Consider the following 27,796-nt stretch of genomic DNA (forward strand, 5'->3'; position numbering starts at 1 on the left):
AGTTGAGTGACCTCACCGTTTGTTCCAGAATCAGAATCTGTTCCAAGGAAAGATCATCGATTTCAGGAAGCTGATGAGAACGGAGGAGCAAAGTTACAAACACTCACTGAAAAAATGGGCCTAACGGGTTGGAAATGCTCCACACCCAGCCACTGTAAGTTGTCTATAACTGGGGAGCAATTCCTCCACATGCGATCCCGCATCGATCACGGCAATCCCCAGCAAAAAAATGCGTTACAATGGAGGATTACCCCCCGGTGCGGACCTCCTTGCACCTACAGGACATCTTACACGAACTGCTTACACTTGTGCAGATGAAAAATATATACATACATCAACTTCACTGTCACAAGATGCACCAAATGATATGCAAACTGGACAATACTAGCTTAATTCCTCACAGCCGATGTTTAAAATCTGAGAACTTTGCCAATAATATTCCAGTTCAGAACATATCTGAGCCCCTCATGCACCACGTCACGGTGTCTCAGCACGCATGGGGTCCTACCACTTAACTACCGTGGTGTGTGAACAGGGTCTGAACAGTGCTAGAAACCTAACTCACAGCCAGGCCCTCACATGCCTCCATAGTGGTATCACCAATGCACTGTGAGGTAGGATAAAGCTGTGAGCCGCACCCACAACAGACCATGTGACACAGAAGCTACCAGGTGCAAAAAAAGTTAGCAGCAAATCAAGTGGCACATTCCATACACATAAAGACAAAAACTCTCTGAAGAAGTGACCCAAACGGGTGGAAATGCTCCAAACCCACCTCATTGGTGACACCACTATGGAGGCATGTGAGAGCCTGGCTGTGAGTTGGTTTTAGCACGGTTCAGACCCTGTACACACACCACGGGCAGTTAAGTGGTAGGACCCCATGCGTGCTGAGACACCATGACTGGTGCATGAGGGGCTCCGATATGTTCCTGACTGGAATATATTGGCAAAGTTCTCAGCTTTTAACATCTTTTGAGGAATTAGCTAGTATTGTCAGTTGCGTATCATTTTGGTGCATCTTTTTGCAGTGATTTTTGTATGTATATATTTTTCATCTGCACAGTGTTATCGTTTGGTGCCAAAGTTACAAACCCTGCAGGATCGCATGTTGTGGCAGAGACTTGTTGGTTCGGTCCGGAGCCGCCAGGGGATACAGTACAGACTCGGGTCAGTAATATCGTGCACGCAACTCATAGAAATTTTGGCGCCCAGAGACTAAGTTAAGGCCTGTAGTTAGCTAGTTAGGGCTTTTATCTTGTGCCAGGCCGAAAGTGTTGCTATCATTCTGATAAACTTCCCAGGGAACTCCAGACAGTTTTATGTGTTTGCTCAGGAGTGATTCTTAGGCACGTGCTACGGTATCAGTTAAGGGAATGGGGAAATTCTGTGTAGTTCTTTAGGATTGTAAGCTCTTGTGTTGCACCGCAGGCTATCCCGTATCACACGCTCACTCAATTCTTTGCGCTTTCTTTAGGGTAATAATCGGTATGACGAGGCAGTTCTAGTTGTGCTCGCCGGTAGCTAAATTACCGCACATTTTCCTTCAACAGCCACCAGGGGACGCCGTGCTGTGCAGCACAAAGGTCTCAGCCTTTGGGCTGGATATATGTATATTCATTTTTTTGTTTATGGCATTTGGAATTGTATTCATTACTACATTTCAGTAAAAAGGTTGTTTTAAAAAAGCTGGTGTCAGTGTTGATTTCATCGTTCGTGACTTCGCTGTATCCTGGGGAGCCCACCCGGTACACGGCTTACATCCTACATATAGAAAGAGCAGGGATATAAATTAATGAAATGCAAGTTTTACGGAACCTTTTCCCATAAAGCTATAAATAAATCAGTTAATCTACTCCTGCTCTATAACATGATGCCTGCAGATCAGACACCATGTTTAATGTGATGGATTTCTTTTAAAGGGGTGCTCTGGTCATTTTCTCTAATCAGTGCTTAGCAATAACCCCTGGCAGGAAGATCTTTTACATAGTACTTGTCCCTCACTCCGCTGATGCTGCGGTCTGCACTGCACTCCCAAATGCAGGCTTTTCCGCCCAGGTCCCATCCACTTCTTTTTCTGTTTAGCTGCATTATAGCAAAGCAGCTGAACAGGAAAAGAAGCGGCCAGCACTGGCCAGGACCTGAGTGGACGAGCCCGCAGCATGTGCAGTCAGCAGCATCAGAGGAGCGAGGGAAGAGTAAGTACTATATAAAAGATCTTCCTTCTACAGGTTATTGCCAAGCACTGATTAGAGGAAATGACCGGAGAAAGTCATATGGACTGTGATAATAAACATTTTATTGCAAAGTCTTGAGGCCATGCCATTCTTGATAAATATGTTCTTTAGTTTTACTGCATTGAATTGTCATAAAATGCTGAAAAAAATCAGGTTATGTGTGGTTATTGTAAAGGTTAAAAAGAACATCCAGGAGAAGAAAGAGAAGGGTGCTAAAACTGAGCCATTAGACATACAGTATAGTCTGACAACTTGCTAGTGCATTGCATTCTGCAGCTTGCTATGTAGTGTATATACACGCTAGCTGCAGAAGCCAAGAGAACCACAATTTTTTATTAAAAACTCAACAAAAGCCTTTATTTACCACAAAATACATGCAGTTCAACAAAACAAAAAAATAAATCCAAGGCAAGGTGCCCTTAGCCATTAAAAGCAACTTGTCAGCTCCAATCACAATCATGTCTTTAGATTCAAGTCATAAGTATCACCTCTTACATTTCTTGATCCAAATTTCTGGAGGGGAAACGCTATTATTAAAACATTATTTCAGTAAGTTAACTTCAAAATAATAGTACGGTATAGAATGGTCCCCCAGTGGAGTCAACTCAAGTGCAAACAGTCACAGAAACAGATTTCTCAATTACGTTGCCTGTTGATGGCGCTGCAGGTCCCAAAGTGAAGTGGGTTAATTCACACAGTCAGTCAATAAATCTTGGTATAGGTCCGCGCTGCTCCAAAACTCCAGAACGTATCCCTCATTTGATGAAGGCCAAAAACCGCATTGGATAAGGAAGTACCTCTCCAAGCAGGCTGAACTCGGGTGATGGCATCTTATAAAAAGAAGGATTGATTTGAATATAAGAGGAGTTCTGTGGACCATCGATGTTTGCCTATATCTGAATGCGGTTTTTGGCCTTCATCAAATGAGGGATACCTTCTGGAGTTTTGGAGCAGCGCGGTCCTATACCAAGATTTATCAAGTGCAAACAGTGACCCCCTTCAAAAGGTAATGTAGAAATTAAGAAATCATATACAGTAGCTCTCAATTAGCGTCGGCAATTGGACTAAACGTCCCCGAGAGGTGCATCCTACAAACCACACCTGGAACCTTTCTAGCCGTCCCACTGAAATGCGATAAAACACATTACTCTGATCCTACGTGTTTCATCTAACACACTGAACTCATCAGGGCTGCATAGTGTAGTGACGGACCCAGTGCAGTCGTTTTGAAGAACATCAGCTGTGAATGTGCACGTGGCTAGCACTGGCAGACATAAGTCCAATGCTATGCATGCTGGCCACGTTCTCCAGGCAGTGATAGATTTGTTTTGTCCTGCTGTTCATAGGAAAAACTGTCAGTCATCATCCCAAGGGTGGGGGCAGTGTGCATAGCATACTTAGCAGCAACATGAGGTCTTAGGCCTCATTCACACTGTGCTGTTCGCATTTTCCCAGACAGTACACATACCCATTCATTTTAATGCATCTGGTCACATATCAGTATTTTTTTTTACTGAATGTGGGTCATAGAGACATGCACTACTTTGGTCCGTGATGCGGACCAAGCACACCCATTGAAGTCTAGGGGTTAGTAAAAAATCATGGACACAACATGGATGGGATCCGTGTTGCGTTCATTTTTCATTGAAGACTGATAGGAGATGCTCTGAAAACTAATTTTCAGCTGAGCAGCACATGTGGATAAGGATGACACACAGAGGGTAAAAAACGGACACATGGACCAAAAACACAGATGTGTCACGGATGTGACACAGACAGATTTTTTTTTTTAACGGACGTAAAACGGACACAGAAATGTCAACAAGGCCTAAGGACTCATGCACACAAGCAAATAGTGGTCCGCAATACACAGGCACCGTCCATGTGCACGCCGTTTGCGGATGCAGACCCATTGACTTGAATGTGTCCGTGATCCACAAGAGACGGCTCTCAACGCAAAAAAAATAGGATATGATACGATGTACTCAAGATACGGTGCGGTGTGCAATGGAGGCATGGATTGGAAGCCCACGGAAGCACTACAAATCGCTTCCGTGGGATTTTGGTCCGTGCCTCCGCACCCCAAAAAATAGAACAGATCGTGGACCAGTTCAATTCACTGGGTCCGTGTCTGCAAACATGCTACATTTCTAGGATGGTGGACACCCCCCCCAGCAGAATATGTCAATATAATAAAACCAATACAGTTGTTCAATTGAAGAAGTGTTGCTAATAATGGCAGGTGTCTTTACATGTGAGGGGCTCGAAATCATTAGATTAGTCACAGATTTCCTTTTGTTTCTTCCAGGGAATATCTTCACAATGAGGACTCCAGCAACCCACCTGCTGACACCCCCTCCCCACCAGAGTGCACATCTACCAGCACAGAGGCACTGCCAGCTGTTTACCCTGCGCCTGCAGACTCCTGGAAAACCTTAATAGGACACGTAGGTGAGAGCCGTGCATTAGTAACTGCTTAATTGACCTGCGCAAATTTCTGCAAACAGCAATGCCTTAAGCCTCATTCACACATCAGTGATTCATGGACGTGTGCTGTACGTGTTCTCCATGGACGGCCCACGTCCCCATTCATTTTAATGTGTGTATTTACACATCAGCGTTTTAGCACGCTCCGTGGGTCTGTGTTTTTAGCACGGATTCATGTTGTATTTTGTCAGTGCTCACAGATCGATCATGCCCATTATAGTCTATGGGTCCGTGAAAACCACTGATGCAACACGGACGCCACGGATGGATCCAGAGATCTCCCCATTAATTACTCCAATTGCTCTACATTTATTTCAAGCTTGCTGCTCAAGGATGTGTCTTTTCTCAGCCGGTTTGCGGACAGCAAAAAACTGCACGGTCGTGTGCATGAGGCCTAACTGTTAGGCTAGTTTCACACCAGCATTAGCGACATCCGGCAAAGAACAGCCTGCCGGAGTTCTCTGGATCCAGCATAGCTGGAAAGTGCTGTCTGCCCACTAGACCTCCTTGACTAAAACAGGAACCGGCAGATTCAGCCGGATAAAAGTTGCTGCACACCACAGTTTTTGTCCAGCCAAATCCTGGCATATATGCTAGGGAGTATCTGGATCTCCGTCATTACCCATTATAGTCTATGGGGTCCAGAGGGCAGGCGGCAATTTCCGGCTATGCTGGATCCAGAGAACTCCAGCAGGCTGTTCCGACAGAAACTGTCTCTAACACTGGTGTGAAACTAGCCTTTCAGCTTCCAACAGAAGATACAGCTGGTGGTAGATGAAGCATGGAACCAGGCATGTGCGACCACCTCAATGAGGTGGACAGAGAAATGAGGAAAAGAACAAACAGCAGGTGGCGCTATACAGATGCGTTGTATTGAATAACTCAGTGGCTATACCAAATTTTTAATTACATGCAATTACAAAAGTATTCAGATCCAGGTTCTGGTTTGAACAATTGTAGAAAATATTTTATGGGAAACCCGCTTTAATGTGGGCCCTTGTAGACAGAGACACAATGGGTCTCATGTACCCCAGCTCACCCAGTCATTGAACTGTGGTCATGTCATAGGTCAGTCTCTGCAGACTTCCTGAGTCTTTTTTTTGCATGCAATCACTGGAACCGGTGTCTGCTCCATCTCCATGTTTGTTAGTTTACCACACCGAATACTGCAGTATGCTGCATTTTCTGATACATATTTATAAAGCAATGTTTCCAAATGGATGTGATGCAAACTAGATAAAAAAGGATGATGACCGTAGATCAATTGTCCGTCAATATGTCCTGTTTCTTTACTTTTTTTAAACAAATAAAGTAGCAAGTTAAAAAACTGTAAAATACAATAGTGGCATAAACAAGGCTAGCCTTCTGTTAAAGGGGTTATTCTATCTTAGACAATGGGGGCATATCGCTAGGATATGCTCCCATTGTCTGATAGTTGCGGGTCCCACCTCTGGGACCTGCACCTACAAGGAGAACGGAGAAGGGGAGAGTTGTGGCTGGATTACCCCGGGATCACCCCGCCTCTCCCATTGAAGTTAATGGAAGCGCATGCGCGGCCACCGCTCCCATCCATTTCTATGGGGCCGACGGAAATAGCCAAGCCAGCGCCCGGCTATTTTCGGCGGCTCCATAGAAATGAATGGAGGGCGGCTGCGCATGCGCAGTGCACCCTCCTGAACTTTCTCTGCTCCGTTCTCCTTGTAGGTATGGGTCGCAGAGGTAGGACCCGCACCTATCAGACAATGGGGACATATCCTCCCAATATGCCCCCATTGTCTAAGATGGGATAACCCATTTAAGTTCATACATAGAGGATTTATGGTTACTTTCACATCTGCGTTTTTGATTCAGGTTTTAAGATCCTGCTGATCTCAAAACCTGAATTAAACTGATCCGTTGTATTTAATACATTCGGATGGCTCCGTTTCAGCCGCATCCGGTTGTATTAAATCAAAACGCAACAAACCGGATCCGGTATGAAAATCGTTGTAAGTCAATGAGTGCCGGATTTGTTTTTTCAGTAACTAAAAAAGTGGATCCGGCACGTGGACTTACATTCATTTTCATACCGGATCCGGTTTGTTAGAATGACAGTGGGACTACTGCTTGTTCAGACCCGCTGCAGAAATTTGAGTGTCAGCCTCAGATTTCAACCCGGATCCTCTAGTACAGGCATGCTCAACCTGCGGCCCTCCAGCTGTTGCAAAACTGCAACTCCCATCATCCCCTGACAGCCTACAGCTATCATCCTACAGAAGGGCATTGTGGGAGTTGTAGTTTTACAACAGCTGGAGGGCCGCAGGTTGAGCATCCCTGCTCTAGTAAAATACACAAAGTAGGCAAATCTGTGAACTGAACCATGTGGTGCACCTCTGATCCTTATGGCCTGGACTAATCCTCATGCAGATCCTTGGCGCCTCTGTAGAAGAAATCCAAATGTCAGCCTCAGATTTCTGGTGCGGATCCTTTAGTAAAATACATGTTGTGAACTTTGCCTTAGGGGTGTGCGTCCTATGCTGTACCATAGTTCACTACTGAAATGGGCACCTCTGGAGCTTGCGCCCCTCATCCCATACTTGACGCCCAAGCCTATGGGATCCATCTGCATGTCCCAAATTGATTGGGCTATCTCATTTAGGCAGCTGTCTGGCAGTGCACTTGGCATTTGGGCACTCGATGGTACATCATAAGTGGAGGCATTAATAAAAGGCACTGCTCGGGGCATTATCCTGACTGAGGCCAGCCATGAGCCTAAACTATAATACTAACTAAATGAATACTAAAGACCCTGGCTTTCTGACAGGCATCCTTGTATGGCAATTTAGTGCCCCGTTCTAGATTAAAAGTTATTATTATCATTATGAATCAAACCCAAAGTTTGAAAGAAATGCATTTTTCTCTGACCCATAAGCCGGTGGCGCCTATGAATATAATCATAGTTTGGGAAATACTGTATGACCCATGCTTAGGCAGACAAGTAATGTGTTACTCCACAGTCTCATTCATTTCGTATATTTAGAGAGGGGGCAAAAAAAAAAAAATCACTCCTGAGCCAACAACATGCAGAGCCAAAAATACAGGGGATGTGTCAGCTCTGAGATTCACGCCCCATTACGCCTGAGACGAAGACAAAATGTTCTGCCGGCGTATTGTTACAGCCACAGTCAGTGAACTCGGGCACAGCATGATAATGACGGCAGACAGTGAAACAGAATTTGACTGGTTAAAGCCGAAGACGTTTGCAGCGTTTGACTGGCTAAGCGCTGCGGCCTGTCTTTGCAGATCGATGCAGTTATGTGTGAATTAGCATTTATCGTCTCTGAGTCAATAGGAAAGTATAGCTCGCAAATCGTTGACATGGGAACCACTCCTACCGATTCTGCCAAAATGCTGAATTACAGCAGAGCTCTATAGATTTTTGCTGGTTTAAATGCTGTGATTTAGCTAAATGGGATATTTATGCATGCAAACCTATGGCCGTCCTGTAGGCAATGTATGCTCAGATAATGTCCTCCGTGCTGTATCACAGTAAGGCCTCTTTCACACTGGCGCGTGTGGCCCGTTGCCGTATTGCGGCACACAGTCTGTGTGGCAGCTGCAGCGGACCCATTCACTTGAATGGGTCCGCGATCCAGACGTTCCGCAAAAAAATAGGACATGTTCTATCTTTTTGCAGAACGGAAGTACGGGACGAAAGCCCACGGAAGCACTCCGTAGTTCCGTTCCGTGGTTCTGTTCCGCACCATTCCACATCTCCGGATTTGCGGACCCATTCGAATGAATGGGTCCGCATCCGTGATGCGGAATGCCCACGGAACGGCACCTGTGTATTGCGGATCCGCAAATGCAGTCCGCAATACGACAACGGGGCGCACACGCCAGTGTGAAAGAGACCTAATGCTGCACCCTTTCTAGCGCTCACGCTTCTTTCTCTATGTCCTCAATGTGATGAAGAACTCATTTTGCTTTTATTCTCGCCTCCATAGCCGACCTGATTCACTCATTTCTGTTTGCTTTGTTCTTGTGTATAATACAAGGCTAGCCATATCCAAGGGCAATGTTATATTGAGAACAGTGGTTGGCAATGATTTTCCAAAACGAGATCAGTTTGGCTAGGTTTTAGTACATTTTCCTGCTGTATGTACAATGAAAAAGGAACTTGATTACATACATGAGTATTATCCTATAGAAGTAGCATTGTAAAAATATACTGTACATAGAATATACAGTTAGTAGGTTTTAACATTTTAGAATTAATGATGAGAATGGTACTGGTGGGTAAGGCAGGGGCAAAATTTTAATTCATGTGGCCCCCTAGCAAGGTAAGGAATGATGAATGGAACGGCGGTTGAGGATGCGGCGATGCAGCTCCATTTACCCAATGCGGGACTATAGGAGCTAACCGAGGGCTGTCCCATAGAGAACTATGGCTAAGCAGCATGCCCTCCATTCATTGGGAGAACTTGGGACCCCCCATTCTCCTGATCGGTGGTGGTCCTAGCAGTCAGACCCACACTAAATCAGATACTTATCCTCTATCCTGTGAATAGCCCCTGTAAGCTGACTTGAACTGTGGATATTCTCGATACGTGTGTTCTGTTACATTGCTATGCACTGTTGACATGTCTTTATGTTACAGATAATGTGCCTTTTAGGATGCAATTGTTGTGGTTTGCACTGTATACAGTGGGCATGGTGGGCTAGCATGGTCTTGTGTGCAGATGAAAAAGCATTGGGTCACATAAGCTCTGTGATAAGGTGGAGCACCAGTATTTAGGAGGTGTTTTGGCCATGCCTCAGGGTATGTGTTTTGTGAAGTATAGAGAGCTTCTCACGGTTGAGACAGTTGGGCCGGACAGACACTGCAGCTGTTGAAAGGAGTTGGGCCTTGCTAGCATTCCTTGGGAATCCTGAAGACCGCTTCCACTATCTTGATCTCAAAACAGACTGCTGCCCTTACTTGGGTCCATCGGGGAGAGTGCTCTAAGATGATGAAGAAGAACCTGTGTATCCTATATTTAGTGTGCTCCTGTACCAAGGCGGTTGGTAGCCATGAAAGTATAATAAGAGACCAAGACCGTGTCAGGCCCGCAAGACACTGCAGAAATACTGTATATTCCGCGAGTTGTGCTGTGACTGTACTGTTAAATTGTAAGGCCATTACTTGCAACTGCCAAGCTGTGTACCCCTAATAGCCTGTATCCCCAAAGCCACGTACGTGCCCATTAGAGACTGCAACTGTCAGGTTGTGTGCCAATACTTGTAGCCGCCCAGCTGTGTGCCCACTTGTGACTGTAACAGCCAAGCTACAGTGCCACTGTTAACTATTACTCTTGTTTCCCCAACTGGAGTAAAGTTCTGTTCCTTTCAGCTCTGCTGTGTCCATCTCTGTTACTGCGCCCTCCTTGAGTCGAGTACTATGTCAGGATTAAAGGACACACACATATACACCCCAAACTGTTAAATTCCAAATGTAAATTAATTAAACGTATTAGTAAATTTGAATTTTGAACCCTTTATGGTGTCCTGATTTAAGTGCCGTTCCCGAAAGTGTTTTGGACTCGGGCAAGGAGCTTCCTCCGTTCTCTGTGCCTGTGACGAAATAAAGAGGGGTGGCCACCCGGCTCAGTTCATTAGAGAGAAGTGGGGTGGCTTAGCAAACAGAAACCTTCCAGAACGTCACAGACCCCAAAAGCTCTCTGCCTGTATGAAAACAACAGCAAAAGCTCCACTTCTGGGACTGGCACTGAAATCGGGACATCCATAATTGTTTCACAATTAATGAGATTAATCATTTAAGTTCATTTATATTTGGAAACCAAAAAAACCTTTTTGGATTGTCGGACTTAAATAGTTTATTAGTGTTAAGTTAACCATCACTACCAGGAAGAGTCGTTTTAATCTTTTATTTAATTTTTTTTACTATGGGGCCCCTCATCTCTATGTATGCTGCCAACTGCTAGTGTCTTGGAACAGACAACACAAATATGTCTGGCATGCTTCCTTCCCGCTCTCCAATACTGGTAATATTTTATTCCTCTGTTTATGTACCTGGTTATGCTCGTGTCAAGACTTTTCAAACGAGTGGAGGAGGGATTACAGCATGTGGACTATTAAGGACCATAACATGCAATTTGATACTTTTACCTGAGCAGGCAGTTTATCCTTTTATAGTGGTTATTTTACTATAAGCTCCTTATCCATGCATGATACACCAGGGTCTGCATTCTCATTTATGAATGTCTGAAGTGTTAACTATATTTGCATGGAATCCAGTTAGTTAAACGAGTTGATGCTAATTGATGTTGTCTTTCTTCTGGAGAGTTCCTGTACCAGGAATACAGAGATAAATCTACCCAACATGAGATTGAAGCTCGAAGACTTCAGGATAATTATGTACAGACTCCTCAAACACCAGATAGTCCCAAAACCCCAGAAAAGGGGTCTCCCCCACCCATAGAGCATCAAAGATCTAACTCCACTTTCAGACGCCTGCAAAACAATTGCTCTGGCTTCAACTTATGGCAAGATCTTCCGGAAATCAAGAACAGCGGGGTTCTAACTGTCTTACAACCCCAAGAAATCAAGCTTCAGGAGGTAAGATATGTAATATGATATCGAAGAGGGTGTTGAGAAGTCAGCATGGTTCTGATAAAGCACTAAAGTTGTTTGAATGGCAGTCCTGTTAGAGACCCATAAAGTAAGCTGTTGTCCTAAATCCATCATATTTGATGAAGGTCCTACAGTACCCTACATGCAAATTTTAAAGCAGATTTTCTGTCAAGAATGTTATGTTTCTTGCAAATATGCACATTATAGTGCATCATTTTTATTAGAAAATTCCTTGTTTTGCTGTATTTGATACCTTTTTTTTTGTTGAAATGTTTCCTCTTTTGAAATTAATGGAAATGCTAGACCTAAGAATTTATTTTGCCAGCTCTCAAGGGGCATGCCCGCCGTCATGTGGTCTTGCCGATCTCATTATTGACATGCTCGTGCTTCCCTTATAAAAAATAGGCTCATAATGCACATGGTGTGACTATGGGAGTAATATGGAGAAGGTTGACAGCAATGCATAGGGTTGAAAGGGGAGAATGAAATAGTGGCAGAAAATCCATATATACTTTTATATAAATTTATTGACAGGGTGACTAAAGATCAAAAATCACTGTACCCTCCAACTTTCTGTGGTTGCAACTTTCTGTCCGTCCATATACTTGTGTTAGTAATAAAAATCCCTGCCTTTCCATACACCTATAAGGATTTTTTCAGGTCATGCACAGAAATATATTACGAACAGGACCATATTACGGACAGAATGCTATCCCATCCTTGGCACTAAATAGAAGGCTATCCTCAGAGCCATAATACAGCCATGTTCATGAGCCAAAAATGAGAGCAAGTGACTTTCTACGGTGTAGAGGAACCTGGGCTGACCATGTGCTCCACCATATCTGTCCCTATGCCTTACATTGCTGTACCCTACAAATGACCGGCTGGGAAGCTTCATTGAGATGTTATGGGGAGGGCAAGTAGCAATAGCCAGTGATATAGATCCATTGTAGGCCTCCCTCACGAGTTCCTATTAAGTAAAATATAGACAGGCCCACGATGGTGAATACTTTTAGAGTCACTGTAGATTTCATTGATTGTCGCCTTGACCTATGATCTTGGGAATTGCAAGGAAAATAACAATTCTCTGCAACTGCAATCTCTGGGATAAATTACATTAAAAATAGATTTTTCAGAATGACATTTTTCAGAGAAACAGAACCTTCCCAACTGTATAAAGCTAAGATTGTATGCTCCACCGGCCTGATATAGGGTTAATCAACCAAATATTAATGATTGCATTGCAAAGAGATAAATGTTCTCCAGCATTAGTGTAGACAAAAATGTGGTTGAAAGTGGAATGTTGTTTCTACCTTCTGTATCTTGTATATTTCTTGCTGATGTTTAGGCAATGTTTGAACTGGTGACTTCAGAAGCATCTTACTACAAGAGCCTGCGTCTTCTGGTTTCTCACTTCATGGAGAGTGACAGACTGAAAGCCACCATACACCCTTCAGAAATGCACTTCATATTCTCCAATGTACTCGAGGTCCTGTCCACTAGTGAAAGGTATGTATTAACAACAGACTTGCGCATGTCAAATGGGACTATTTCTCATAAAAGGACCAGTAAACCTTCCCGGCATGCATTCCCCATGTAATAACAAATCTAGAGCATCTACGGTATTCTTATTACTCTATGTTGTGCCATTGCTTTTTTACTCCTGAAGGTCCGGATGGGTGTTACCAGTTAGGATGTGTCCCTGCACAGTCTAAGGCCTTATTCACACAGTCAGTGATTTCCTTCTGCACAGAACAGGTTGCAGATATTTCCATTATACCTTATGTCTGTTGAGGCCCCAATCCCAGTTTTGTCTCACAGTCACTGATGGAAATCACTGACCAAATCACTGATGTGTCAATAAAACCTTAGGTCTAGTTCACACTTCAGTGTTTGGTCAGTGATTTCCATCAGTGATTGTGAGACAAAACTGGGTGTGGGTCAAAAACACATTAAAACACACATTTTTCCATTATACCCTATGTCTGTGGAGGCTCCACTTCTGGTTTCGGCTCACAATTAGTGTTGAGCGAACTTGTGTTTTAAGTTCGGCGTCTAAAGTTCGAGTTCAGGTTATCGAAGTATCCCGTTATGGATTCTAAATTCCGTTATGGTCCGTGGTAGCGGAATCCATAACGGGATACTTCGATAACCCGAACTTTAGACGCCGAACTCAAGTTCGCTCAACACTACTCACAATCACTGATGGAAATCACTGACCAAATAACTGAAGTGTGAACTAGGCCTAATGGCTCATGCACACCACAGTATGTATTTTGCAGTCTGCAAAAAAAACGGATCCACAAAAAAATATGGATGACGTCCGTGTGCATTCCGTGTTTTGCAGAATGGAACAGCTGCCCTCTAATAGAACAGGACTATCCTTGTCCGTAATACGGACAATAATAGGACATGTTCTACTTTTTTGCGGAACGGACATACGGAAACGGAATCACACAGAGTAACTTCTTTTAATATATGCACATATTTTGTGAATGCTCACAGACACAGGAAAGTGATACACAGGAAAGTGATCTTGTGATACTTGTAACCTCTCCTGCCCTCCCTATCATTTTCCATCCAGTAAACTTCACAACAGAACCATTGTAACATGATGCTGCTTGGTCTAAAGCCTGTATTACAGCAGATTTTTTGGCAGATGATCGCTAACAACCGTTCGTATGAATGCTCGTTAGCAATCATCTGGCAGTGTAATACTGCCGCCGATTCCCCAAGAAATGAGCTCGTTCATCGGACAATCCAAATCTTTTGGCTTGTTAAAAAATTACTGTTTGCAGGTGACAGATTGTGGTGTCTAAACATGATCTGCCACCGGCAAACCGTTATATGGCATGGCATAGCGATCGCTCCTCCCCATGCTGCGGAGGAGATCATTGCATGCAATAGCAGCGGCCTTCTCCGCTAGCGAGCAGACGATTGCCGGGAGCGAACGCTTCCCACCAAACAATCGTCTGCCACATCGGGCTGTGTAATACAGCCTTAAGAATGTAGAAAAACTTAGAATCACCTTTTATCGGTTGAGTAAACTTTCGCAAGCTAAGAAAAGTAAACTGCTGCTATGGACTTACACATACAATCTATAAGAGAGGGGTTTTAGCATGTTCTAGGCTCAGATATTGGTGGTATGTTCTGTTGACCATAGGAGACGGTGGGTAGGGTCATCAAAAAGCTAAAATAAGTGTTTTTATGCCTCTTTTCCTAGGTTCCTTCTGGATCTGGAGCAGAGATTTGAAGAGAACTTGGTGATGTCTGATGTTTGTGACATTGTCTTCAAGCATGCAGAAAACCACTTTAGTGTCTATGTCACCTATGTCTGCAACCAGACCTACCAGGAGAGAGCGCACAGGAAGCTGCTGTGAGTTCAGCAATGCCAGAAATGTAAATGTGACCAAGAAATCTCTGCTATCCACTCCGTGTTTGTCGTGCTACATGCCTGTAAGGGGACGGCCACATGTAGCATGAACACTGTTGATTTTCTGCAGCAGAATTGTGTGCGGAAAATCTGTAGTGTTTCCAGTAACAGTGAAGGGGATGAGATTGTAAAAGAATGTCATCCACATGCTGCGGAGAGTGTCTGCTCTGGGATTCGCACATAACTTGACACATGGTCTGGATTTTAATTCCGCAGTATGTGAATGTAGGTTGCAGTGGATCTCACCCTTTTCAATGCAGAGTGAAATCTGCATCAATCTGCAGTGTTTCTGCACTCAAAACCTCTGCAAAATCCACACAATTTGGTGTGATTTTTGTCTCTGCGCTTTTCAGCCAGATACATTGTGGATTTTCCTCTATGGAATACTCGCAATGCGTGAGTTGAACGCATTGCACCCGCACTGAATCATGACCCATTCATTTCTATGGGGCTGTGCACATGAGCGGTGATTTTCACGCATCATTTGTGCGCTGCGTGAAAATCGCAGCATGCTCTATATTGTGCGTTTATCACGCAACGCAGGCCCCATAGAAGTGAATTGGGATGCGTGAAAATCGCAAGCAAGTACGATGCGGTGCGATTTTCACGCACGGTTGCTAGTTGACGATCGGGATGGAGACCCAATCATTATTATTTTCCCTAACATGGTTATAAGGGAAAATAATAGTATTCTTAATACAGAATGCATAGTACAATAGCGCTGGAGGGGTTAAAAAATAAAAATAAAATTTAACTCTCCTTAATCCACTTGCTCGCGCAGCTCGGCTTCTCTTCTGTCTTCTTTTTTGCTGTGTGCAGGAAAAGGACCTGTGGTGACGTCACTCCGGTCATCACATGATCCATCACCATGGTAAAAGATCATGTGATGGACCATGTGATGACCGGAGTGCCGTTACCACAGGTCCTTTTCCTGCACACAGCAAAAAAGAAGACAGAAGAGAAGCCGGGCTGCGCGAGCAAGTGGATTAAGGTAAGTAAAAAAAAAAAAATTTTACTTTTTAACCCCTCCAGCGCTATTGTACTCTGCATTCTGTATTAAGAATGCTATTATTTTCCCTTATGACCATGTTATAAGGGAAAATAATACAATCTACAGAACACCGATCCCAAGCCCGAACTTCTGTGAAGAAGTTCGGGTTTGGGTACCAAACATGCCGATTTTTCTCACGCAAGTGCAAAACGCATTACAATGTTTTGCACGCGTGCTGAAAAATCGCGCATTTTCCCGCAACGCACCCTCCTTTTATCCGGGCAAAAAACATGACGCCCGTGTGAAAGGGGCCTTAGTGTGTTTTTTCCTGTCTGAGCCTATGTTACGCTTCCTCTGTAGTCCCTTCGTACTATAATATGTGCAATAGGTTCACTAGCCAAAAATTTAATTAAAGATCATCCGCGAAAATGCAAACAATAATAAGGAACACATAGTAACATAGGGGGTCATTTATTATACTGGAATACGCCTATACTACCCATATTTAAGGCGCAGATGGCATCACAATGGTTAAGTCTGAAAAAAGCTATCCATCTAGGTCAGCCTATTATCCAGAGATCCAGAGAAAGGGAAAATCCTCATAAGGTAGAACCCAATTTTTCCTCATTTTAGGGGAAAATTTTTCCTGACTTCAACCAGGCAATCAAAAAAACTCCCTGGATCAACGACCCTTCTCTAGATTTCTATTAACTGTAACCTGTAACATTATTATACTCCAGAAATGCATCCAGGCACTTCTTGAACTCTTTTTTTTTATTTTTTAAATCAAATATTTATTGATTTTTTTTTCACAAAAAAGCAAAAATTTGAAGACATTTAGTAAGACAAAGAAAAGACAATGGAAAGCTTCAAGGCAGACGTCCTAGAAGAAGGACAGAGCCTCTTGAACTCTTTTAGTGAACTCGCCATGACCACCTCCTCAGGCAGAGAGTTCCATAGTCTCACTGCTCTTACCGTAAAGAATCCTCTTCTATGTTGGTGTACAAACCTTCTTTCCTATAGATGTAGAGGATCTCCCCTTCAGTAGTCTGAGAAAGCAGCATGATAATCTGTGAAACCTGTGTTGGTGGACATGTTGGTTGTCAACAAGGCTTTCTAGAAACATAAATAGTTACAAGAGAAGTTATAACTCGACAACTCAAGGATTTATATTTTCCTAAGCTCGATCTTTGATTATGATCTGCAAAACCTTAATGATCTGTCCAGCAGAATTAACACAATGATGTAATCATTCGCAAAATGCTTCTCAATCACTGTTACAGGTTGTGCTTTGCATAGGTTTCTTACATTTATGTATTAGAATAGTATATGCCGAAGACATGCGGATTAAAAGTAAGGAATGTCTATAATCCTGGTAGGGGATGAGCGAATCGACTTCGGAAGAATAACCTGAAGTCGATTCGTATAAAAATTTGTTTCAATACTGTACGGAACAAGCGCTCCGTACAGTATTGAAACAAAGTTTTATGCGAATCAACTTTGCATGTTTCATCCGAAGTCGATTCGCTCATCCCTATTGGTAATATTTCCACTTGCTTAGTTATACTCTGGAAGCTTCAGAATTACCTTGGTAAAATAACTTCAAAGAGGATCCTCCCATCACTAAATAAATGGATCGTTGTCCTCTTTGGATCTAGTCCAGAATCTTTGTCGTAGATTATTAAAAAATTTCCATCCGAGCTATGTTATTTACAATGTAATTGCTATGACGTGATTTTTTATTACCTATATGGGAAATATTTTGGTGGTGCTGGAGAAATTATATGTGTGCTTATAGTTGGCTGCAAAAGCTTGAAGAAGAATTCTTCTTTAAACAAGCTTCTGACATACTAGAACAGGGGTGGCCAACCTCAGCTCTCCAGCTGTTGTAAAACTACAACTCCCCCCATGCCCTGCTGTAGGCAGTGTTTGCATGCTGGGAGTTGTAGCTTTGCAACAGCCAGAGAGCCGCAGGTTGGCCATCCCTGTACTAGAAGATAACACTGTAAAATGTCCATGAGCTGGGACCTCAACTGATAAAATGGTTGTTGTGTTCTCCAACTCATATTACGTTTAGACAAATCTGTAATACAGTATAAGAGAAGATAGCCAGGTTTTCCAGGATTACTAAAATTTTCAGTTATTACCCATAGCATATATTGAAAGATTCTTATCTGATCCCCGCTACTTCAGTCCTGTGCCCTGGCTCCTGCTGGGCCATCTTTTTGCTGGATATGGAACTACTTTGACCAGTGACTTGCTTCAGCAGTAACGTGTTCCCAAGTGGCACGTGACCACACTGATGCACTATTTGGGGACGTGTTACCACTGAAGACAATCATTGGCTTAGTCAATCATGACTATGTCCATTCCTGGCTGGAAGTAAACAAGATAGGTACCTGAAGATGACCAAGCGGGAGCCAGTACACAGGACTGAGCAGTGGGGAGGAGGTAAGTATGAATGGTATAACGGCAATGCCCCTATTGCTCCTAGAGGCTCATTTGCATATATTAAAACATCATTTTTCTCAGCATTGTGGGCACGAATGAACATGGGACCAGCACAGATGTCTTCGGCTGCCAAGCACACAATGCAATAGGTCAGCCAGTTTCAAAGTCTGCATAGTCTGCAGGGGCCAATTGGCCATAGACCTTACAGGTAAATTTTCCGGTGGGCCGATGCCCGGGGAGGCCACCTGGAAAGTGGTCAGTGGAAGTTTTTGGGGATGTATTTTGTGCTGCTGGCAGCACTTTGTGATGGGCTGTGGTATTTGGTTCTGTTGGGGTAGTATAATGTGCCCCTGTTCGACCCGACTACAAAACGGGGCCACTTTTAGTATTTTTTCCAGGGCCACTTTAAGTTTCCAGTCCACCCCTGTCTGTCAGTGACTCCTCTTTGGATCAACCTCTTGCCTGAATTTGCCCCAAGAGCAGCGCCATGCTGAGAACTAAGCCTAGTACCTGCATAATTTACAGCGGACAAGACAATCACTCATATTTCAGATGGACCCCCATGACTTCCAAATTAAACCTCTTTTAAAGATCACAAGCCTTCCAGAATGAGCATGAATGATGACCCCTTAAAGAGGCCCCCTGCTATGCCCCCACTGTTTTTCTTGCCTGATATGTTAATTTAGACCATCGGCACAGGGAGGAGGAGACATTTGGTTTTTCTCAATGGGCGTCTTCTTTTTACTGTAAAGCCGTTTTTTCTCCCTGTCTGCAATCTCCAAAAACAGCATGGGATATAGAGGTGGAAAAGAGGGGTATTTTTGAAAAAAAAAAGTGCTTGCATCAGTAGGGGCTGCACTAGGCGGTGTCTTTCACTTGTTGATGTTTTTGTTTTTATTTCAGCTAATGACTTATAGCCAGCAGGGGGCCCCATGATCTCTGGAGCCCCAAGCATTTACTCGGTTTGCATGGTGATAAAGTCTGCCCTTGGCTATACCAGCACTAGACCTTGGACAGTACTGGCCCTACAGAGAAAATATTTCAGCTACTGCTATGTGTAGCTTATAGAATATTGCCTATTCTGATACACTGTTTGAGCAGTGCCATGCCGTGACTGTTGAACATAAATTATGTTAGCAAAAAAGATCTTTCTATCAACCCAATCCTATATTGTCCTCTTAAATAATCTTTTTCTTTTTTATGTTTCTGTTCATCAGTCAAGAAAGGACAGAATTTCGGGAAGCCGTGGCACATTTGGAAACAAACCCGATTTGTCGAGGTCTCCCATTCTCCTCGTTCCTCATCTTGCCATTTCAGAGGATCACACGGCTTAAACTCCTGGTGCAGGTATTGTACAAGCAAAGGTCCAAAGTCTCACCAGTGCCATGTGCACCGACCCTTAGGGCTTATACACACCGACATGGAGTCTGTATTGCAGTGTACTATAGTACAAAGCCATACAGACTGCATATACTGCCATACAGGGTCCATAAAACTCTGAGAGTGCGGATATGTTCTCCGTAGAAAGCAATAGTCCTAATGAAGAATGCCTAGGAGCCCAATGGGCCAGGCCACATTTTTTACATTCGTACTCAAGTACCTACATGGAAGCCCTAACTCTGCATAGTCCTAGTAATGATGAAATCTGGTTCTGTTCTTATGCGGCATTTCATGGTATGAGAAAATGTTGCTTTTGCAAAGGTTTTATTGTACTATGAGTCAGCTCTCTTGGGATTTTATGCTCCCAATGTGGCTGTCTTTTCTATAAAATCCTTTAGTCACACCTTTTATCCATAAATCCCCTACGCAGTGAATTGATTGAGTTCCTAATAGTGCAGTGAAGGTAAATGATATGTAGAACTAATTGATGTATGGAACTTTCTTTTTCTTCGTTATATAGTGTGTGGGGGTGAAGAGAAAGGGTCAAAATGCTACATAAAAAAGTACTTTTTAAATTAAAATGGAAAAATTCCATTGATGTTTCTACAGATAAGGCTACTTTCACACTTGCGTTCGGGGCTCCGCTTGTGAGTTCCGTTTGAAGGCTCTCACAAGCGGCCCCGAATGCATCCGTACAGCCCTAATGCATTCTGAGTGGATGCGGATCCGCTCAGAATGCATCAGTCTGGCAGCGTTTGTCCTCCGCTCAGCTCAGCAGGCGGACACCTGAACACTGCTTGCAGCGTTTGGGTGTCCGCCTGGCCGTGCGGAGGAAAACGGATCCGTCCAGACTTACAAATGGGGGCGGATCCGTTTGAAGTTGACACAATATGGCTCAATTTTCAAACGGATCCGTCCCCCATTGACTTTCAATGTAAAGTCAAAACTGATCCGTTTGCACTATCATGAACAAAAAAAAAAAGACGGATCCGCACCTAAACGCAGGTGTGAAAGTAGCCTAACTCAGATCCCAAATGTTTAACCCCTTCAGATACCATGGTCAATACTGAAGGCTCCAAAGGCTGCCATGTTAACCGATGTTGACTTCTATTACACCCTGCCTTTGCCTCTGGATATCAGTAAAATCATAATACACTGCTGTACAAAAGTATTGCAGTGCATAGTACAAGGTTGATCAAATCTACACGGGGGACTGAAAAAAGGCAATATGTTGTTTTAAAACCCACAAATATTAAAAAAATTCAAAAAAGCTCTTTCACATTTATCATATAAAAAAATATTAATTGGTATCACCAAGTCACAATATCTTATATATCTCATATGGTCTACAATGTAGAAAAACAATTCCAGTGCAAGAACTGCATTTAAAAAAAGAGATAAAAATTATTTAAAAAGAAAAAAAAATATTTACCAAACATAGTATCTACAACTCGCCTCTCAAAAACAACACAGCTGTGAAAAAATGAAATGTTATAGGTGTTATAAACACATATAATCATTAAAAAAAAAATGAATATATTACCATAATCCTACTGGTCCGCAGAAGTTTTCATGTCATCTTTTATTATATAATGAATTCTGTAAAACGGATACCCAAATAACCCATAGCGCGCTATGTTTTCTATTACACCCGACAGTTTCACAATACATTATATGAAATATTAAATGATTATAAAAAAAAAAAAAATACTTGTACCATACTAAACAAGCCATACAGCTATGTGATTTGAAAATTAAAAAAAAAGTTATGGCTCTTGGAAGGCAATAACGAAAACTTTGCCAACAAAATTGGCTTGGTCCTGAAGCGGTTAAAACAGAAACACTGCATGAAAATCAATCACTGAAGCTTCCTCTGGCTTTTCATAAAGAGGGTCTGCAGCAGCTGATCTTTGTATGTTAAAAGGTTGTGCAGTAGTGGCATAATAACACTGTGTCCTCTTCAATATTTGCCTGTACGCCATCTCCCTTGTGGCAGAGGTGCAGTGTAATCGCAACTGATCTGATACTGATGATCTATCCTGATATGTCATCAACATAGTGCCACTGTACAACCCCTTTAAGGAATAATATATCCTCTACTAACATTATAAAGAATGCCAGTCGCCATGGAGTTTGCTGACCTGTCTAATAATACAGCAAATGCATAATCATGCTGTTACTGTTTGTTATGTTGCTGCCTTCTAAAGTTCAGGTTTCTTCATTCTTCTTTCTGCACTCAGTACCCCCAATGATTAAGTGAAAACAGTATGTTTAAAATCTTATCTAATTTATTATAAAAGAAAAAGAAAAATCTTGCATTGACATAAGTATTCAGACCCTTTACTTAGGACTTAGTTGAAGCCCCTTTGGCAGTGATGACAGCCTCCAGTCTTCTTGGGTATGAGGCCACAAGGCTTGTACATCTGGATTTGGGCATTTTCTGCCATTTTTCTCTGCAGAAGCTCTGTCACGTTGGAAGTGAACAGACGATGGACAGCCATTTTCTGTTCTGTCCAGAGATGTTCAAGTGGGTTCAAGTCAAGGATCTGGCTGGGCCACTCGAAGACATTCACAGAGTTGTCCCTAAGCCACTCCTGTGTTGTCTTGGCTGTGTGCTTAGGGTCACTGTCTTGTTTAAAGGTGAACCTTTAGCCCATTCAGAGCCCTCTGGATCAGGTGTTCATTAAGAATATCTCTCTACTTTGCTCCATTCAGCTTTCCCTCAATCCTGACCAGTCTCCCTGTCCCAGTTAATGAAAAACATCCCCACAGCATGATGCTGTCACCACTATGCTTCACTGTAGGGATAATATGGGGCAGGTTATGACGCTTACAATTGAGGCCAAAAAATTCAATCTTGGTTTCATCAGACCTGTCTCAGTCTGAGTCCTTAAGGTGCTTTTTGCAAAATCCTGACAGGCATTCATGTGTCTTTTTTTAAGGAAAGTCTTCTTTCTGGCTATTTTGGTATAACGCCCAGATTGGTTGAGTGCTGCAATGATGATTGACCTTCTGGAAATTTCTTCCATCTGCACATGTTTCTTCCATTCTTCCATGTTTGGAGCTCAGCTAGATTGACCATTGGCTTCTTGGTCACCTCTCTTACCAAGGCCCTTCTTCCCTGATTACTTACTTTGGTAGGATGGCCAGCTCTAGGAAGTTGTTCCACATTCTTGAGGCCACTGTTCTCTAGGGAACTTTCAGTGCAGTGTACCCTTCTCCAGATCTGTGCCTCTACACAATCCTGTTACTAAGCTCTACAGGCTGTTCTTTTTTTCCATAGCTTGGCTTTTGCTCTGATATGCATTGTCAGCTGGGAGACCTTATAGACAGGGGTCTATATGATTTCCAAATCCTGTCCAATCAACTAAATGTACCAGTTAGTGGGCTCTAATCAAGGTGTAGAAATATCTAAAAGATGATCAAGATAAATGGGAGGCCCCCAGAGCTAAATTTTAAGTGTCATAGCAAAGGGTCTGAATACTCCAGGCAAAATGTTTGTTTTTTCTTTTAATAAATTTGAAACAACAAGGAGAATAGAATGCAGATTATTGGGGGATTTTTTGAAGCATAAGGCTGCAACATAACGAAATGTGAAAGGGTCTGAAGACTTTCCGAACATGCTGTATATATACAGTACATATATTCCTATAATTTACTGTAGGAGGTATATGGTTTACTACACTTTACCTACATTTCTTATGTAAGGTTATTGGGCAATGGCCATGTATAGGGGAGCTTGGCACAGCTCAACTAAAAAGCCCCTAATGGTGGGTCCATAAGGGTACACTTTGATGTCACGCGACTAGAAAGTCACAATACATTTCATGGCATGTTTGTCGATGTCGTTGCAATGTGACATGCTGTGATGTGACAGTTCCAAAAAAAAAAAACATGATGGATTTTGTGTCGCAAGTCAAACGCAACTTTTGGACTTGACAAGCCCGACATATTTTTGGGTTGCGTGACTTTTCTGTGTCTTGCTGTCATGCACCACACAGGGCTATACCATTATAGATGGTGATACAATAATGTGTCATGGCACAATTATCATATTGGTTTTACAGATACATACCCTAATTAGTAATAACTATATTTTATCTGCTTAATGGAGGATACAATCAGATGAGTGCCCCTTAAAGTGGTTTCCAAATCGCATAGGTACACTACAGGTAGCTCATTTCCCTTTCATACACCTTGTCCACGAGCAGCAAAGATCACACAGAAATGTGGCTCCACTACTAGTGTCTACTGACGATGAATAATCCACCTTCTGTAATGCATGATGTGGTCACCGTATTGCCACATAGTCATTTACAAACCACAGCCGAACCCTCCCAAGTCTAAAGGGATTCAAAGCACGTCGTGCTCTCTCAGACACCTCTTTTTAGAATCTCCAAATTGAGCAGATTGGTGCTGAATAAATGGAGCGTTGTTCCTTGTAAACAGACTTGAGAACAAGCTCTGTGCAATATGCTGGTCTGCGTGAAGCATAAACATGTAGATCTGAGGAACGCTGGTGTCAAGAATGAAGATTATATAGAAAGACCCTCAGCCCTCCAAACTTCTGAGCCTGGGAGGTAAACAATAAGAGAAACTATTCATTTCTGATAGTTTTAAAATACCTTTGATTAAATTTCTGGGAAAATGTAAGATTAGACAATTTTGTAGCATAGATCTAAACTTAAGCTTCATTTGTCTCCTGCATGGTCTCCTGGATTAAGTCATGTTTGCCAACTCTCCCAGAATATCCAGGAGACTCTCAAACCGGGGAAATCTCAGACTCTTTAGAGCAGGCACATCTCCATCTCTGAGTATACCCACCTATCTCTGTTCCTGGACTGTTCTTCACTCCTGGGTGCCACTGCAGACAACATCCTGATGCTGGCCCTAGCTTTAAGACATTGTCTGATGCTGGACCCAAAAACGAAGAGTAGTGAAGGTACAGGGAGAGGTATCTACACATCTGGTCTGGGGTCTATACTGTATTGTGGGGATAGTCTAGTCTGGGATCTATGATAGGTCAGGGCCTCTGTATGGTCTATATTTATTTAGGGAGTCTGGTCTGGTGGTCTATATTAGTTTAGGGGATCTATACTTTATTTTGGGATGTGATGAATGGGGTCATATCAAATGCACTGTTTGGATTTCAAAGGTCGCAGATTGGGGATGACCTATATAAATGGGCAGAGCATTATGCCATTGTGCCCCATTTTAGATTCTCCCTAATGTCCCTTCTCAAAAGTTGGCAAGTATGACGTAAGATGAAATAAAAAAGAAAATAGTTGTTCGTTGATCAGAAATTGGGCTGTAGACTGATTGAGTTAAGTCTACACAGTAAAGGTCCATTCACACGTCCGCAGTGTTTTGCGGATTCGCAAATTGCAGAATCCGCAAAACACTGGGCCAGCACCCGGCAGCTGCATACAAGAATAGGACATGTTCTATTTTTTTGCGGAGCCACGGACCGGAAGTTCGGGGCCGCGGACTGTAAATGTGGATGCGGACAGCACACTGTGTGCTAGCCGCATCTTTTCCATCCCCATTGAAAATGAATGGGTCTGAATGCTGCCTAAGACTGTTGTTACTGGGGTGGGTGCTCCATATTGCTGTTATAGTGGGCATTATACTTCAACTTGCTTAACTGTTCACAGTAACAGTCATTTTGACCGCGGGTGCCCAAACTTTAGCATGCCACTGTATATTTGTGCTTCCTTTCTAATCCAGCCAAGTGGTGCACTTCCAGCTGCAATGTGTACAGTATAACTTTAACACATGACTAGTCTGTCTCTTGGGTTTGCCTGGAAGCTTCAAGCCCAGACAAATTTACTATAAAACCCAAAGCCTTAAGCGTGCCTCATCTCCACAGTCTTTATCCAGCAACTCCCTGTAATGGCTGCGGAACACTCCAGAATATATACTCTTTTTGTTTTTCAGAGGCTGGTGCTCAGTCCCTTGTGTCTGTCCCGTCACTGCCCTATCTCACTTTCCTAACTGAACTGAGGAGCAGCTCCTCTAGAGCAGTGATGCTCAACCTGCAGCCCTCCAGCTGTTGCAAAACTACAACTCCTAGCGTGCCTGGATAGCCTACAACTATTAGGGCATGCTGGGAGTTGTGGTTTTGCAACAGCTGGAGGGCTGTAGTTTTGCAACCTCCTATGACCACTGGCTCACAGCGCAATGGGCTTTGCTATGTAGGCTGTGTTACTGTATATGGCACTGCTGTGTAGAGACTGTTAATGGCATCTCTACATGCAGAAGTTGGTTGTTCTAATGGTGTTTTGTGGTGTACACATATAGGCTGTCTCAAATGTTACGGCCTATATGCGAATGTGCAAGTTTAGATCATTTCCAGGGTAGGTGTACTATTTGTTTTGCTACAATTTGTAAAAATATATTTGGGGGTCTTTTATTAAGGGACTTGCTACTATTTTAGTTGAACAAAATAGTATCATGTCCCTTTTTTAACCGGCTGTGCGACAATATTTCGTCATGCGGCCGATTTCACCCCATGTTTGGCAGTTGGGCAGGGCGGGGTGTATTGTAGGCCAGGACTTGGCAAATTTGCCAACATTTGGCACAAAGCTATGCCAGCCAGGGGTTAGTGTAGTATAGATGCACCTATATACGTCTTGTCATAAATTAGACAAATCATACGGCAGCGTAGGGGGGAATCTAAGACCAGTGTAAAAAGCTAGTAAACGTGGCCCACTGTATTTCCAATACTTTAGGTATATGTAATAGATGGTATTTCATTGGATAATCAATAACGATAGTCATGCCACAATACCTCTATAATACCACCATATAGTGTATAGCACTTGCATATAGATATTTGCATTCCTCAGATGGGAGGTCAGCACAACAGCCTATGATGCAGTCCTGGTGACGCAAGTGATTTGCTCTCCTAGCCACATGCACTGTGTCTGAATAAACAGATTGTAAGAAACAGAGATGCCAAGTTTCAATCCCTTTCCTGACTTCAGCTATGACGTGCTCACAGTAAAGCCCATTGAACTTACTGATTATCAATTTCCTACAATGAAATGGATTACCAGGAGTTACCACCATTACCGTCCTTGCACCAGATCAAAAAAATGAACCTATGTGCCATGAGTCTTAAAAAAAAGAAAATTCTGTAGCCATGGCAACAAACATTGCCTGCTTTTAGTTTCCATGGCTACAGATGTTACTAAGGAAGATTGATTACTCACAATAATTCAGATAGATCAAAGTCAACCATTCAAAGGTCTGCTATAGGCACTCCATGTGCCACCGTATGGTGCTTCTCCTCCTTAAGCAGTGCCTCCATAATACAGAATGCTACAACTTCTTTTCTCACAAATTTGTATACAATTGGAGGCATACAGTATAAGCTTATAGAAGGCTACAATCCATGTATTACTGCTGTATACAACGCCCATCTGTATGCAGCCATGTGCAGTAGACCAAAGTCACATTAGCCTTAAAGCATACCTGAGTTTTCAAAAAACGGTTTGCATAATGGCTGTGCTTGTTTGTACAATCATAACTGTGAAGGAATGTGTCTTTATTGGGTTTCCCTAATGTCTCTCTCAGTCATATTATTCCCTGTTTCAGCTGCATAGCTACATGCATTTCTCTCAGAATCAGAGGAGATTCTGTGAGATACTGTGCCGGTTGTGCCCCCCAATGCCCCAGGTACTATACTGCTGAAAAAATAGTGACCCTAATAGACATAATTGGGGTCATTTATCAAACTGGTGTAAAGTAGAACTGTATTTCCAAAAGAAACTGGCAACTAAGCCAGTTCTACTTTACACCAGTTTGATAAATTACTTCAAATGTTCCTATACTGTCCACAGCAGTTATAATGTCCCCTAGAGTGCCCCCAGTAATAATAACACCCTATATTGTGCTTTAGGTAATAATACCTGTATAGTGTCCCCAGAAATAATAGAATGGCCCCTACAGTGCCTCCCCAATAGAAAGACCCCCATGCTGCCCCCCCCCCCACAGTAATTTCCCCCACACTGCCCCCCACACAGTAATTTCCCCCACACAGTAGTGTCCCCCACACTGCCCCCATACAGTAGTGTCTCCCACACTGCCCCCCACACAGTAGTGTCCCCCACGCTGCCCCCACACAGTAGTGTCCCCCATGCTGCCCCCATACAGTAGTGTCCCGCACACAGTAGTGTCCCCCACACTGCCCCCCACACAGTA

At 43.1% G+C, this 27,796-nt stretch overlaps 1 protein-coding gene across 1 annotated transcript in view; it reads left to right on the top strand.

Annotated features, from left to right (window-relative positions):
• The first annotated feature begins 2,162 nt into the window (after positions 1–2,162).
• Positions 2,163–27,796, top strand: part of LOC122935255 (ephexin-1-like) — a 55,749-nt gene continuing 30,115 nt past the window's right edge. Inside the window, exons 1-6 of the mRNA XM_044291017.1 lie at positions 2,163–2,198; positions 4,514–4,688; positions 11,047–11,321; positions 12,685–12,845; positions 14,560–14,712; positions 19,429–19,558. Coding sequence (XP_044146952.1) covers positions 2,163–2,198; positions 4,514–4,688; positions 11,047–11,321; positions 12,685–12,845; positions 14,560–14,712; positions 19,429–19,558 — 930 coding nt within the window. The remainder of the gene's footprint in view (positions 2,199–4,513; positions 4,689–11,046; positions 11,322–12,684; positions 12,846–14,559; positions 14,713–19,428; positions 19,559–27,796) is intronic.

This window comes from Bufo gargarizans, chromosome 4 (genome assembly GCF_014858855.1).
Source record: "Bufo gargarizans isolate SCDJY-AF-19 chromosome 4, ASM1485885v1, whole genome shotgun sequence".
NCBI classification, from domain to species: domain Eukaryota; kingdom Metazoa; phylum Chordata; class Amphibia; order Anura; family Bufonidae; genus Bufo; species Bufo gargarizans.